The sequence below is a fragment of the Perca flavescens genome, chromosome 15 (assembly GCF_004354835.1).
Source record: "Perca flavescens isolate YP-PL-M2 chromosome 15, PFLA_1.0, whole genome shotgun sequence".
NCBI classification, from domain to species: Eukaryota; Metazoa; Chordata; class Actinopteri; order Perciformes; family Percidae; genus Perca; species Perca flavescens.
Window position 1 is genome coordinate 115,001 of NC_041345.1, and position 15,000 is coordinate 130,000.

Consider the following 15,000-nt stretch of genomic DNA (forward strand, 5'->3'; position numbering starts at 1 on the left):
TGAGTTAATATGTTATTATGAGTTAATATGTTGTTATAATGAGTTAATATGTTATTATGAGTTAATATGTTATTATAATGAGTTAATATGTTATTATGAGTTAATATGTTATTATAATGAGTTAATATGTTATTATAATGAGTTAATGTTATTATAATGAGTTAATGTTATTATGAGTTAATATGTTATTATGAGTTAATATGTTATTATAATGAGTTAATATGTTATTATAATGAGTTAATGTTATTATAATGAGTTAATGTTATTATGAGTTAATATGTTATTATGAGTTAATATGTTATTATGAGTTAATGTTATAATGAGTTAATATGTTATTATGAGTTAATATGTTATTATGAGTTAATATGTTATTATGAGTTAATATGTTATTATGAGTTAATATGTTATTATAATGAGTTAATATGTTATTATGAGTTAATATGTTATTATAATGAGTTAATGTTATTATAATGAGTTAATGTTATTATGAGTTAATATGTTATTATGAGTTAATATGTTATTATGAGTTAATGTTATAATGAGTTAATATGTTATTATGAGTTAATGTTATTATAATGAGTTAATATGTTATTTTGAGTTAATATGTTATTATGAGTTAATATGTTATTATGAGTTAATATGTTATTATGAGTTAATATGTTATTATAATGAGTTAATATGTTATTATGAGTTAATATGTTATTATAATGAGTTAGTACATGTGTGTCAAACTTGAGGCCCGAACATCAAGTTAGGTTCACAATACATTTTGGCCCACCTAGTTTTTGTAGCTTTTTCAAAGTTTTGGCGCTTTTTCTGAATTTTTTGTCACTTCTGCAGACTCTTGGTGCATTTTTTCCAACGTTTTTGGGGCCTTTTCTGGTGCTTTTTTCCCCGCTTTTTTTAGACCTTTCTTGTTGCTTTTTTCTTTGAAGGCTAAGTTACTTTTTAGGGGCTCTATGTCGACCAGGGGCGATTCTAGGATCTGACCTTTGGGGGTGCTCAGCCCCTAATGAAAAGTTGATAGCAGTTAAGCTAGGGGGGTTTGGGGGCATGCTCCCGTAAGATTTTTTTTTTTTTTAAACCCTTAAATCATGACTTCTTGTGAGTTTTGGGGAAAGAAATAGACAGATTGAGATATGCAATTATGACAAACTATCAACAGATTTAATGCATCTGCTGTGAAAAAAGATGGAAACTACAAAGCATGATTATTGCAGCACACATACCCAGGGTGTTGGACTGGGGGAGGGACTGAGTGCCCAGGGCCCTCATGTGAGGAGGGCCCAAAAATATGCTAGAATTCATAGCTTTGGCTGCAGGGAGGGGCCCATTGAAAATGCCTTTCACAGGGCCCAGAATTTGGAGCTACACCCCTGCACATACCTTGAATGGTAAAATAAGCCTTAACATATTTTTAGACAAGATTATTCATGTTTTTTTCTGCTGTTTTTTCAACTTTTTCATCTAATCTAATAATGCCTCTGAACCAGATGGGGAAAACACAACATCTCTTTTTCTTAAGAGCCTAGTCCTCCATGAAATGCATATGTAAATATAATGTGAATGGAATGTTTTAAGTGTTTTTGCCCGTATAATATATGTCCACTTTCTCACCTGGTTCTTCCAGGTCCCTCTCTTGTCCACTCTCTCTCCATCCTCCTCTCTCTCTCCCCCTCCTCCTCTCCCTCTATCTCCTTCCCTCCGTCCTATCACTGACAATCACATACAAAACATTTTGTAATCAACTAGAAAATAATCTTCAAATAAAAGAGAAAATAAAACACAGTAGTCCTACCATATACATGTCTTATAGGCTACCTAGCCATTTTCTCACCTTGTTCATCTTGCTCTCTCTGCCCTTCTCCCTCTCTATTCTCCTCGCTCCTTTGTGCTGTCAACCAGAAGGCAAATGTAATCAACTAATCAACAGAGAATGCATTGTGTACCAAAGTAGAGCTGATGAAGGTCCTGCTACTCCCGAAAACATGTCTTTTCGCTTTTTTCTTTTATTTGAGCCGCTTGGGTAACTTTTTTTCATTTTGGCGTTTAGACCATTGCCATAACAGAAAGGTTTAGACCGTTTAGACTCGTCTTTCTCCGTCTCTGTGTACTTCCCATTTCTCCTGTCACCGTTTGTTTATCTTTGGCGGCGCACTGTGGGACGGACTAGTCCATTTCATTGTGAAAGTAGGGGGGGCTGACCTCTCTGCAGCTGTTGGGGGCGCTGATCTGCAGATTCCCCACACAGTGAAATGATAGAAAACAGAAAAACGCTTCGCGGCACAGAGGATTATTTATATGTTTTTTTAAGTTAAGTGGCTGCCCGGTTCGCCCGTGTCAAAAACCGCCACTGCTTTGAGCACTAAACGATCTCACATTATCACAATAAGGACTTTATTTTCAGGGGTGCTGAGATGATATTTAGGGGTGCTTCAGCACCCCTAAAAATAGCCTAGCGCCGCCTATGATGTCGACCAAACTGTAAGTGAGAATATATGAGACACGCAGTAATCCAGTAAAAGATCCTTGACTTTTTCGATTAAATGAAAGCATGTGAATAAACTCTCCGTGTCTGGCCCTTGATGTGATTCTTAGTTTCCAGTGTGGCCCTCTGGGAAACTGAGTTTGACACCTCTGAGTTAGTAGATGTTATTATAATGAGTTAGTAGATCTAATTAATATAAACCATGGCTGTATCATGTATTATATGAATATATTACCGTTAACGCCCGCTGATCGAATTATCAATGTTGTCATGTGACTTGCAGTCGGAGTCATGTGAGCTGCGGACCGGAAGTTTGGTCAGACCCAACATGGCAGCGGTGCAGAATGGTCGTTGTCTCTGCAGTGTCCTGACGTGTATCTAAATGTCCTGAAAGCAGACGCTGTTCACGGAGAAAGTTTAGATCGTGAACGCATCGACATGGGCTCTGAATAAGACCCACTGCTCTGTGTGACGAAGACCATATTTGGAGCGGCGGCAGGAGGAAGAAGAAGAAGAAGAAGCGCGAGCCCTGACTCATCCTCCCAGGTAAACAACAACAACAACAACAACAAGAGGCTAACAGACGCAGCATGCTAACCCCAGCTGGCTGCGCAATGAGCTGCTAAACACACATGGACAGATGTGATGAACTCTGTCGCTTAGCTAGACAGCCTCCAGCCAAACTCCATTCAAAATACTGCCAATTTAGCGTTGTTTTGGCTCCTTATTCCCCCGGACGCTTTATGTATTATTAGCATTGCTGCAGTAGCAATTTGGGGTTTTCACATGCTCCAGCTAATTATTATATTCGTTTTAACTTCGACGTATTTCTTATTATTATCAGTGGATTTACATTAAACCGTCGTTAGCTAGATAATAAGCGCTGTAGATAATTGTAAAAAGTTATTTTTTCCAATTAGAGAAAAAAGTCTAACGTTTTTGCCGAATTCATGACATCATTTAAATATTTTCTAATTTCACTTGCTCTAAACTGACCTGTTGGTCTGTTGTAATTAAAGCTGGAGGAATAGCTTTGACATAACACAATCGTGAATGGAGTCTGGTGTGGCATTCCCTCCCTGCTAAAATGCATTTGGAGATTTCTTAAACTTGATACCCGCATTTACCATATATTTACTATATATATATATATATATATATATATATATATATATATATATATATATATATATATATATATACACACACTATGAAGACAACATGAGGGTTAAAAGGTCTTAAATCAAACTTGGAGAACCATGAACCTGAACAATAGAAAGGGTTAGAAATGAACTCTTCATCCCAAATCTTGCAGCCCTTTGATTACCATTGTCTTATTTTGTCTGGTGAGTGCTGGGGGGAGGTGGGGGGGTGATAGTCTGACGTCAGGATCACATCCTGGTGAGTGCTGGGGGGAGGTGGGGGGTGATAGTCTGACGTCAGGATCACATCCTGGTGAGTGCTGAGGGGGGGGGGTGGGTCCTGATACTGATCAGCTCTCTGATCAATGAGTTGTGTTTGGATCAACAGACACGTTGTCGCTCTTCTTCTAAAGTGTCCTTTCTTTCTCCGCGGTAATTTAATAAAATCATCTGGTTCTTTTTACTGTTGCTCGGACAACAACGAGCCATTTAAACACATCACTGCAGGCATGTTTGGTCACTGCTTATCTAAAAGATTAATCAAGACAACGATTGTCAGGAAAACATTTCAGATTGATTTAACATTGACAACAACAACACAGGAGAAAGTCACTTATTGACAGCTGATGAAGCTCCTCTCTCCCGAAAACACCGTGAAGGACACGAACAAAGAGTCCTAGGACGAGTGTTTGATTAGAGCTTTAGAGCAGCAGATATCCCTGTCACTACTGGACCACGCTGGGACATAAGCATCCCACCGAGGCCGGACATGTTCAGGTTATTAACGGGCTTTATTTCATCAACCAAGTCAAATATCTTTGTATTATTACGTCTCGTATAGTTTCGCTCACAGTTTAGTCGACATAAAGCGCCAAAAAAGCTCCTCAGCCATCATGGAGTTTAAAACAATCCTTCTGATTACATTTTAAAGATTATTTTTGGGGCTTTTCTGCCTTTTAATGGACAGGACAGCTAGGTGAGAGAGAGGGAAGACATGCAGGTGATCTGTGGGAAGCATAAGCTGATCAGGAAAGGGCCTCGAGTCGGACACATGGAACCTGGAGGCTGTTTAGCCTTTTTATGAATTTGCAACTATGCAAAAATAATGCACCAGGAAGAGCTTGAATGCACACACACACACACACACACACACACACACACACACACACACACACACACACACACACACACACACACACACACACACACACACACACACACACACACACACACAGAGACAGATAGCTGCAGAGGAGGTTTGATGTTTCCTGTATTGAGTCCCGAGGTGAAGCGTCTGAGTCATCAGAACAGATTCCTGTTTGTTGTGGTGATCTCGTGACTCTGGTTTCTCTCTCACGCAGTCTCCTCTTCCTCTTCCTCTTCCTCATTCCTCTGCAGAGACACAACCAGCTCCTCTTCCTCATCTTTCTGCAGAGACACAAACAGCTCCTCTTCCTCATCTCTCTGCGGAGACACAACCAGCTCCTCTTCCTCTTCCTCATTCCTCTGCAGAGACACAACCAGCTCCTCTTCCTCTTCCTCATCTCTCTGCAGAGACACAACCAGCTCCTCTTCCTCATCTCTCTGCAGAGACACAACCAGCTCCTCTTCCTCTTCCTCATCTCTCTGCAGAGACACAACCAGCTCCTCTTCCTCTTCCTCATCTCTCTGCAGAGACACAACCAGCTCCTCTTCCTCTTCTCTCTGCAGAGACACAACCAGCTCCTCTTCCTCTTCCTCATCTCTCTGCAGAGACACAACCAGCTCCTCTTCCTCTTCCTCATCTCTCTGCAGACAACCAGCTCCTCTTCTCCTCTTTAATGTAATCAGTTAGTTTTGTCCCAAAGTAAACCTGCAGTCTATCTGTCCAACTGTCCCACCTGATCAGGTAGTAAACCTCCACGCTCGGTTTAGACGACTACTGCAGTATTCACATCCTCTACTGCAGTTAAAGTACTAATACTACACTGTACAAATACAACTTAAAGTCCTGCAGCAGTAACAGTCTGTCAGGAGTTCAAGTATTAAAAGTAAAGAAAAGATCCTCCCAGTTTAGAATGGAAAGAATCCAAACTGTTCATCTCTCTCCTTTCTGTCTCTCTCCTTTCTGCCTCTCTCCTTTCTGCCTCTCTCCTTTCTGCCTCTCTCCTTTCTGCCTCTCTCCTTTCTGCCTCTCTCCTTTCTGCCTCTCTCCTTTCTGTCTCTCTCCTTTCTGTCTCTCTCCTTTCTGCCTCTCTCCTTTCTGCCTCTCTCCTTTCTCTCTCTCTCTTTTCTGTCTCTCTCCTTTCTGCCTCTCTCCTTTCTGCCTCTCTCCTTTCTGCCTCTCTCCTTTCTGTCTCTCTCCTTTCTGCCTCTCTCCTTTCTGCCTCTCTCCTTTCTGTCTCTCTCCTTTCTGCCTCTCTCCTTTCTGTCTCCTTTCTGTCTCTCCTTTCTGTCTCTCTCCTTTCTGTCTCTCTCCTTTCTGTCTCTCTCCTTTCTGCCTCTCCTTTCTGCCTCTCCTTTCTGTGTCTCCTTTCTGTCTCTCTCCTTTCTGTCTCTCTCCTTTCTGCCTCTCTCCTTTCTGCCTCTCCTTTCTGTCTCTCTCCTTCCTGTCTCTCTCCTTTCTGTCTCTCTCCTTTCTGTCTCTCTCCTTTCTGTGTCTCCTTTCTGTCTCTCTCCTTTCTGTCTCTCTCCTTTCTGTCTCTCCTTTCTGTCTCTCTCCTTCCTGCCTCTCTCCTTTCTGTCTCTCTCCTTTCTGTCTCTCCTTTCTGTCTCTCCTTTCTGTCTCTCTCCTTCCTGCCTCTCTCCTTTCTGCCTCTCTCCTTTCTGTCTCTCTCCTTTCTGTCTCTTCCCTTTCTGTCTCTTTCCTTTCTCTTTCTCTCTTTTCTGTCTCTCCTTTCTGCCTCTCTCCTTTCTGTCTCTCTCCTTTCTGTCTCTCTTTCTGCCTCTCTCCTTTCTGTCTCTCTTTTCTGTCTCTCTCCTTTCTGTCTCTCCTTTCTGCCTCTCTCCTTTCTGTCTCTCTCCTTTCTGTCTCTTTTTTCTGCCTCTCTCCTTTCTGTCTCTCTCCTTTCTGCCTCTCTCCTTTCTGTCTCTCTCCTTTCTGTCTCTTCCCTTTCTGTCTCTTTCCTTTCTCTTTCTCTCCTTTCTGTCTCTCTCCTTTCTGCCTCTCTCCTTTCTGTCTCTCTCCTTTCTGTCTCTCTCCTTTCTGCCTCTCTCCTTTCTGCCTCTCTCCTTTCTGTCTCTCTCCTTTCTGCCTCTCTCCTTTCTGCCTCTCTTTTCTGCCTCTCCTTTCTGTCTCTCTCCTTTCTGTGTCTCTCCTTTCTGTGTCTCTCCTTTCTGTGTCTCTCCTTTCTGCCTCTCTCCTTTCTGCCTCTCTCCTTTCTGTCTCTCTCTTTCGGCCTCTCTCCTTTCGGTGTCTCTTTTCTGTCTCTCTCCTTTCTGTCTCTCCTTTCTGCCTCTCTCCTTTCTGTCTCTCTCCTTTCTGTCTCTTTTTTCTGCCTCTCTCCTTTCTGTCTCTCTCCTTTCTGTGTCTCTTCTTTCTGCCTCTCTCCTTTCTGCCTCTCTCCTTTCTGCCTCTCTCCTTTCTGTCTCTCTCCTTTCTGTCTCTCTCCTTTCTGTCTCTTCCCTTTCTGTCTCTTTCCTTTCTCTTTCTCTCCTTTCTGTCTCTCTCCTTTCTGTCTCTCTCCTTTCTGCCTCTCTCCTTTCTGTCTCTCTCCTTTCTGCCTCTCTCCTTTCTGCCTCTCTCCTTTCTGTCTCTCTCCTTTCTGTCTCTTCCCTTTCTGTCTCTTTCCTTTCTCTTTCTCTCCTTTCTGTCTCTCTCCTTTCTGCCTCTCTCCTTTCTGTCTCTCTCCTTTCTGCCTCTCTCCTTTCTGCCTCTCTTTTCTGCCTCTCCTTTCTGCCTCTCTCCTTTCTGCCTCTCTCCTTTCTGCCTCTCTCCTTTCTGCCTCTCTCCTTTCTGTCTCTCTCCTTTCTGTCTCTCTCCTTTCTGCCTCTCTCCTTTCTGCCTCTCTCCTTTCTGTCTCTTCCCTTTCTGTCTCTTTCCTTTCTGCCTCTCTCCTTTCTGCCTCTCTCCTTTCTGCCTCTCTCCTTTCTGCCTCTCTCCTTTCTGTCTCTCTCCTTTCTGCCTCTCTCCTTTCTGTCTCTCTCCTTTCTGCCTCTCTCCTTTCTGCCTCTCTCCTTTCTGTCTCTCTCCTTTCTGTCTCTTCCCTTTCTGTCTCTTTCCTTTCTCTCTCCTTTCTGTCTCTCTCCTTTCTGCCTCTCTCCTTTCTGTCTCTCTCCTTTCTGCCTCTCTCCTTTCTGCCTCTCTTTTCTTCTCCTTTCTGCCTCTCTCCTTTCTGCCTCTCCTTTCTGCCTCTCTCCTTTCTCTCTCCTTTCTGTCTCTCTCCTTTCTGTCTCTCCAGTTGTGTGTTTCTCCTTTCTTTCCTTTTCTCTCCTTTCTGTCTCTTCCCCCCCCTGTCTCCTGGCTGAGAGTCCCTTTCTGCCTCTCTCCAGATCTGCCTCTCTCCTTTTCTGCCTCTCTCCTTTCTGTCTCTCTCCTTTCTGCCTCTCTCTCTGCCTCTCTCCTTTCGCCTCTCTCCTTTCTGCCTCTCTCTTTCTGTCTCTCTCCTTGACAGCTCTCCTTTCTGCCTCTCTCCTTTCTGCCTCTCTCCTTTCTGCCTCTCTCCTTTCTGTGTCTCTCCTTTCTGTCCAACCAGTTGTGTGTTTAATGTTATTTCCTTTTCTAACGGGACATGCCCCCCCCAGTCTCCTGGCTGAGAGTCCTCACCAGAATGCAGATAATAACTAAATGTTTTCATCGGTCCCCTGCTCAGCGGCGGCCATGTCTCAGGGCGAGCAGACGTCGGACTCGGCGCCGTTCTTCTCCGATGACAGCGAGGCGGAGGACCAGGTTGCCGTGGCGACCCGGCCGGCGCCACCGGAGGAGTCTCCCAGCGGGGTGTCCAAGGTCCGAGCGCTGCTCACCGTCTTCATCCTCTGCTACATCAACCTGCTCAACTACATGGACCGCTTCACCGTGGCAGGTAACACACCAGCACTCTCTCTCTCGCTTCACCGTGGCAGGTAACACACCAGCGCTCTCTCTCTCGCTTCACCGTGGCAGGTAACACACCAGCACTCTCTCTCTCGCTTCACCGTGGCAGGTAACACACCAGCGCTCTCTCTCGCTTCACCGTGGCAGGTAACACACCAGCGCTCTCTCTCTCGCTTCACCGTGGCAGGTAACACACCAGCGCTCTCTCTCTCGCTTCACCGTGGCAGGTAACACACCAGCGCTCTCTCTCTCGCTTCACCGTGGCAGGTAACACACCAAGCGCTCTCTCTCGCTTCACCGTGGCAGGTAACACACCAGCGCTCTCTCTCTCGCTTCACCGTGGCAGGTAACACACCAGCGCTCTCTCTCTCGCTTCACCATGGCAGGTAACACACCAGCGCTCTCTCTCTCGCTTCACCGTGGCAGGTAACACACCAAGCGCTCTCTCTCTCGCTTCACCGTGGCAGGTAACACACCGGGCTCTCTCTCTCGCTTCACCGTGGCAGGTAACACACCGCGCTCTCTCTCTCGCTTCACCGTGGCAGGTAACACACCAGCGCTCTCTCGCTCACCGTCTAACACACCGCGCCTCTCGCTTCACCGTGGCAGGTAACACACGGCGCTCTCTCTCTCGCTTCACCGTGGCAGGTAACACACCAGCGCTCTCTCTCTCGCTTCACCGTGGCAGGTAACACACCGCGCTCTCTCTCTCGCTTCACCGTGGCAGGTAACACACCAGCTCTCTCTCTCTCGCTTCACCGTGGCAGGTAACACACCGGCGCTCTCTCTCTCTCGCTTCACCGTGGCAGGTAACACACCAGCGCTCTCTCTCTCGCTTCACCGTGGCAGGTAACACACCAGCGCTCTCTCTCTCGCTTCACCGTGGCAGGTAACACACCAGCGCTCTCTCTCTCTTCACCGTGGCAGGTAACACCGTGGCAGGTAACACACCGGCGCTCTCTCTCTCGCTTCACCGTGGCAGGTAACACACCAGCGCTCTCTCTTTTTTGTGTTTAGTTGAAAGAAAATATCAGCAGAAAACTACACTTTAAAATGTATTAGTTGGGCCTTTTATATTCAATGTTCAATTTGTTCAATAAAAGAAAGCTGGAAATGATTTCCTTTCATTAGTTTTGAATGCAACAAGCAGTTTGTTGTTGTTTATCAGAATACTGAAAGCAGCAGAACTGAGAACTCTTTAATATCTGTTTATTTATCGTAAGTAATATTGTGTTATTCAGCAGCATTATCTCATATTATTAGTTGAATAATGGTTTCAGCTCTGAGATTCATATGAGATGTCTCTCCGGCAGGTGTTCTCCCCGACATCGAGCAGTATTTTGGGATTGATGACGGGAAGTCCGGCCTACTCCAAACAGGTAAGAGGATCTCACAAATCAAATAACCCTTGAAGGTGTTTAAAGGACAATACATGCGCAAAATACCCTAGTGGTTAATAACATTTGTGTACCGAGTCGACCGTTCTCTGGGATATGTTGTCATGTTAATCTAATGCGTCTCTAGCTTTAAACAAGCTACCGCTAACCGCTGATTAGCTGCTAACGCTAGCTTTCAGGGCAGAAGGTAAATCTCTATTTCTACACCACTAACAAGGCTCAACATATCACCACACTCCCACGGTAGCACAACGAGGGTCCCTACATGTTAACACAAGCATTGAGAACTTTGTAAGTGTACAGACAGTTTATTATAAAGATAGATCATTAAGACTGTAGCGTTCATGTTAACATGCGGGCGCCATTTTGGCATTTTCAGTCATGTGCAGCCAGTACACCGTATCTGAAATGCATGACCATAACTCAAATGCTCCTTAAACACCTCTACTCGGTAATATTACTGCGTGGCTCGCTGTAATTAGGGCCCGAGCGCCGACAGTGGCGAAGGCCCTGTTGAAACTGAAGGAATTATTATTACACCAAATGAATTTGCTTTTTGAGGGGCTTAACATATTCAAAAACTCACCAAATTTGACGGTTGCATCAAGTCTGGTGAACATTTACGTATTTTAAGGGTTTTGGGAATAGGTGCACAGAAATGGCTCACTAGCGCCCCCTAGAAAGTTAAAGAAATTGAGCCCCTGCGGTGCGTTTAACTTAGACTCACGAAACTTGGTACACATATGTAACATGTCAATATGCACAAAAAACTTCATTAGAGCCATACCCTAAACCCAACAGGAAGTCCGCCATTTTGACTGTTTAGTGATGAACAAAGAAGTTGTTGTAACTTGAGTGTACGTTGTTGTGTCTGCCCGAAATGTCTCGCGATGGACAAGGGTCCAGGCCTGAGGACACCTACAGGCCAAAATTGATTTTTGGTCATAGCGCCCCCCGCTGGCAACATGAAATGTGCCTTATATGACAAACCTCATCCGATTTACATGAAACTCAGAATGTGTGGTCTACGTGTGATACTGAGCCGCCCCCTATAATATGACCACGCCCACCTACTTACGCCACGGCCCCTTTCATAACATTTGAGCCGTTTAAGGTAGAGTCTTGTGTGAGGTGTCATTGAACTCAGCAGAGAGTTCCTTCTTTATCGGTGATGGTTTGGCCCGCCCCCTATGTTTAAGCCACGCCCCCTTTCATAACATTTGAGCCGTTTAAGGTAGAGTCTTGTGTGAGGTGTCATTGAACTCAGCAGAGAGTTCCTTCTTCATTGGTGATGGCTGGACCCTCCCCCTGTGCTTTAGCCACGCCCCCTTTCACAGCTAATGAACCGTGTGACGTGACGGGACCAGTGTCGAGAATCAACTTCGGCTAAAAACACTGATACATACATCAGATGACTGTTGAAGTTTATCTATGTTTTTTTGTATCTGTCCCTATCTAAATAAAACTTTAAAAAAACATAAGTAACAGAAATGGCGTTCGAGGTTCGACTGGTCATGACTGTTGTCCCAAAATGGCGCCTGCTTGTAACGCTACTGTCTTCATAATCTATCTTTTTAATAAACTGTCTGTAGACTTACAGAGTTCTCAATGCTTCAGTGACAGGATGTGTTTAATAAAAATACCAGCATCAGTTCATTCTGTCAGGTTAACAAAGTCAGATTACTTTTTAGAGAGATTGTTGTTGAAACTAATATGTCAGTGGAATAGTATCAGAAAACTAGAATAAACAGAATATGTGCCATTCTGTATTTAAAGTTGATTTATTGAAAGATGTCCCAGTTTTCTGGGGGGAAAAAGACAGATTAGATTCCAGGGAAGTATTGATTTTAAAGACATGCTAAAACCTTGAGATTGTTTTGTGTAGCGCTGTTGTGGTGATGTCTCTGTGGCTGAATGTAAAAACCCACTGGGGGGGTCAGGGGTCCCGACGGTCACATGGACACGTTTTAATGACCACTAACCTACACAAATCCACTACATAAAGACACCCAAAGAAACAGAGAGACATTTTTTGATTTATTTTGGATTTGACAAACAAGATAATCCAAAGGATAGCATGTTAAAGTGTAAACACTTATTTCCAACATGGTCCTTGGTGTTAAAACATGCAACACATACGTAAAACTATGGTAAATTGGGTGCAAACCAATCAAAGAGACACAACACGAAGACAAAGTGGGTTACTACGGTTATTTGTACATGCACACATGAAGGTAGGCCTACCTGCTTGATTAAAAAGAGCAGCAGCAGGTTAGATGTCTGTGTTATAATAAGAGAAGGTCTTTTGTGTTCACACAGCCATCTAATTACACCTGTTGACATTCTTGTGAAAATCTTTCAGACCACTTTGTCTGAACTCCCTTACCCCTCCTGTAGTCCCTGTGGCCACTGGGCCAGTGTGAATGCAAATGGAAAATTAGTTTTGGGGGAGAGTAGTTAGTGGATCTGTTTAGAAGTGGACTGTTCCTAGAACTACGGTCCTGGAAGTACTTGGTCAGAAAGAGGCTAATGAAGAGACCCAAAACGCACACAAAGAGACCCAAAATGCACACAAAAAGACCCAAAACACACACAAAAAGACCCAAAACACACAAAAAAAGACCCCAAACACACAAAAAGACCCCAAACACACAAAAAGACCCAAAACACACACAAAAAGACCCAAAACACACAAAAAAGACCCCAAACACACAAAAAAGACCCCAAACACACAAAAAGACCCAAAACACACAAAAAAGACCCCAAACACACAAAAAAGACCCCAAACGAAGACAAGGAAACATAAAATATTGGTAAATTGGGAGCAAAACAATTAAAGAGACATAAAACGAAGACAAAGAGACACAAAGAAACAAACATTGAAAAATGTATACAGAACAATCAAAGTGCAAAATGACTAAAAGTAGAGTCTCTGAGTTTGGGTGTCTTGTCCTGTGTAGATGGGGGGGGGAGTGTGGTGTCTGATCACAGTGCTGCTGTGCAGATTAATGTTGTCATAATGTTTTTAGTGTGATCAGTGCTGAGTTTCTGTTTGTTGTCTTCCAGTTTTTATCTGCAGTTACATGTTCTTGGCTCCTGTCTTTGGTTACCTCGGCGACCGATACAACAGGAAGTTCATCATGAGCGTCGGCATCTCATTCTGGGCTTTGGTGACTCTGGCCAGCTCCTACACCCCCAAAGAGGTGCGTTTCTTTCTAGAATACAGGTTTAAGGAGTCTCCCCCTGCTGGAAGTTAGATAGAATTCAGCTTTAAGGCACTTCTGCATTTGCAGCACTTTGCCGAACCGGTCTATGGGCACAAACTAGCAGGTTTTAGTTTGAGTGTTGGTCTGTTTGTGTCATTTCCTCCGGCACAATGACAGTCCTGACAATACTTTGATGTGATTGTTGTCTGGTTGATTGTTGTCTGATGTGATTGTTGTATTGTTGTCTGGTTGATGGTTGTCTGGTTGATTGTTGTCTGGTTGATTGTTGTCTGGTTGTTGTCTGGTTGATTGTTGTCTGGTTGTTGTCTGGTTGATTGTTGTCTGGTTGTTGTCTGGTTGATTGTTGTCTGGTTGTTGTCTGGTTGTTGTCTGGTTGATGGTTGTCTGGTTGATTGTTGTCTGGTTGATGGTTGTCTGGTTGATTGTTGTCTGGTTGATTGTTGTCTGGTTGTTGTCTGGTTGATTGTTGTCTGGTTGATTGTTGTCTGGTTGTTGTCTGGTTGATTGTTGTCTGTTGTTGTCTGGTTGATTGTTGTCTGGTTGATTGTTGTCTGGTTGTTGTCTGGTTGATGGTTGTCTGGTTGGTTGTTGTCTGGTTGATTGTTGTCTGGTTGATTGTTGTCTGATTGTTGATGGTTGTTGTGGTTGATTGTTGTCTGGTTGGTTGTTGTCTGGTTGTCTGGTTGATTGTTGTCTGGTTGATTGTTGTCTGGTTGTTGTCTGGTTGATTGTTGTCTGGTTGGTTGTTGTCTGGTTGATTGTTGTCTGGTTGATTGTTGTCTGGTTGATGGTTGTCTGGTTGATTGTTGTCTGGTTGATTGTTGTCTGGTTGATTGTTGTCTGGTTGATTGTTGTCTGGTTGATTGTTGTCTGGTTGATTGTTGTCTGGTTGATTGTTGTCTGGTTGATTGTTGTCTGGTTGATTGTTGTCTGGTTGATTGTTGTAAACCTTCCTGTCTGTCTGGTGGCCCTGCAGCATTTCTGGGTGCTGCTGCTGACGCGCGGCCTGGTTGGCGTCGGGGAGGCCAGTTACTCCACCATCGCTCCCACCATCATCGCTGACCTCTACGTCAAGGAGAAGAGGACCAACATGCTCTCCATTTTCTATTTTGCCATCCCTGTCGGCAGGTGAGTGTAATGATGGTTACCTTGGAAACATTTAGCCTCCTTTTTCTTATGCTAAACAGCTACTTTTGTATATTTCTGTTATGTTTGTTACTGTTTGTTTGTTCATGTATGCACCAATCACCAAGGTAAATTCCACTTACCTGTAACTTACTGGGGCAATATACCCTTAGTTATAAAGAACAACATAAGAGCAAAAGTGTACGGAATTGATTCAACGTGTGTTTATCTGCTCTAACGTCAGCTACACTTGTTATTAGTTCCAGCTGACTAGCTTGTTACCAAAAAATGGCCCGTTTAGGACTAACGCATGCACTTTCAAAATATGAACACGTAATCTAAGAAGTCAAACAGGGTTATGTAAGATGAAAAAGTCATTTTTCCTTCTTATATAAGAAGAATAAGCTATATAATAGCGCTAAGCTGCAATACAAGCAAATGGTTTCTTTATTTAAATGGCATATGCAGCTTTAACCTCTTTCAGCACAATGTCAAATATGTAACCGTCAAAGTGCATATTGTTCTGGAGTTCTTATATATATATATATATATATATATATATATATATATATATATATATATATATATATATATATATATATATATATAT

The 15,000-nt window shown here is 43.5% G+C and overlaps 1 protein-coding gene across 1 annotated transcript in view; it reads left to right on the plus strand.

The window, feature by feature from the left end:
- Positions 1-2,799: 2,799 nt before the first annotated feature.
- The window catches only part of spns1 (SPNS lysolipid transporter 1, lysophospholipid), a 32,559-nt gene continuing 20,358 nt past the window's right edge, over positions 2,800-15,000 (plus strand). Inside the window, exons 1-5 of the mRNA XM_028599463.1 lie at positions 2,800-3,034; positions 8,421-8,630; positions 9,955-10,020; positions 13,105-13,241; positions 14,242-14,393. Of these exons, the coding sequence (XP_028455264.1) occupies positions 8,429-8,630; positions 9,955-10,020; positions 13,105-13,241; positions 14,242-14,393 (557 nt within the window). The 5' untranslated portion in view covers positions 2,800-3,034; positions 8,421-8,428. The remainder of the gene's footprint in view (positions 3,035-8,420; positions 8,631-9,954; positions 10,021-13,104; positions 13,242-14,241; positions 14,394-15,000) is intronic.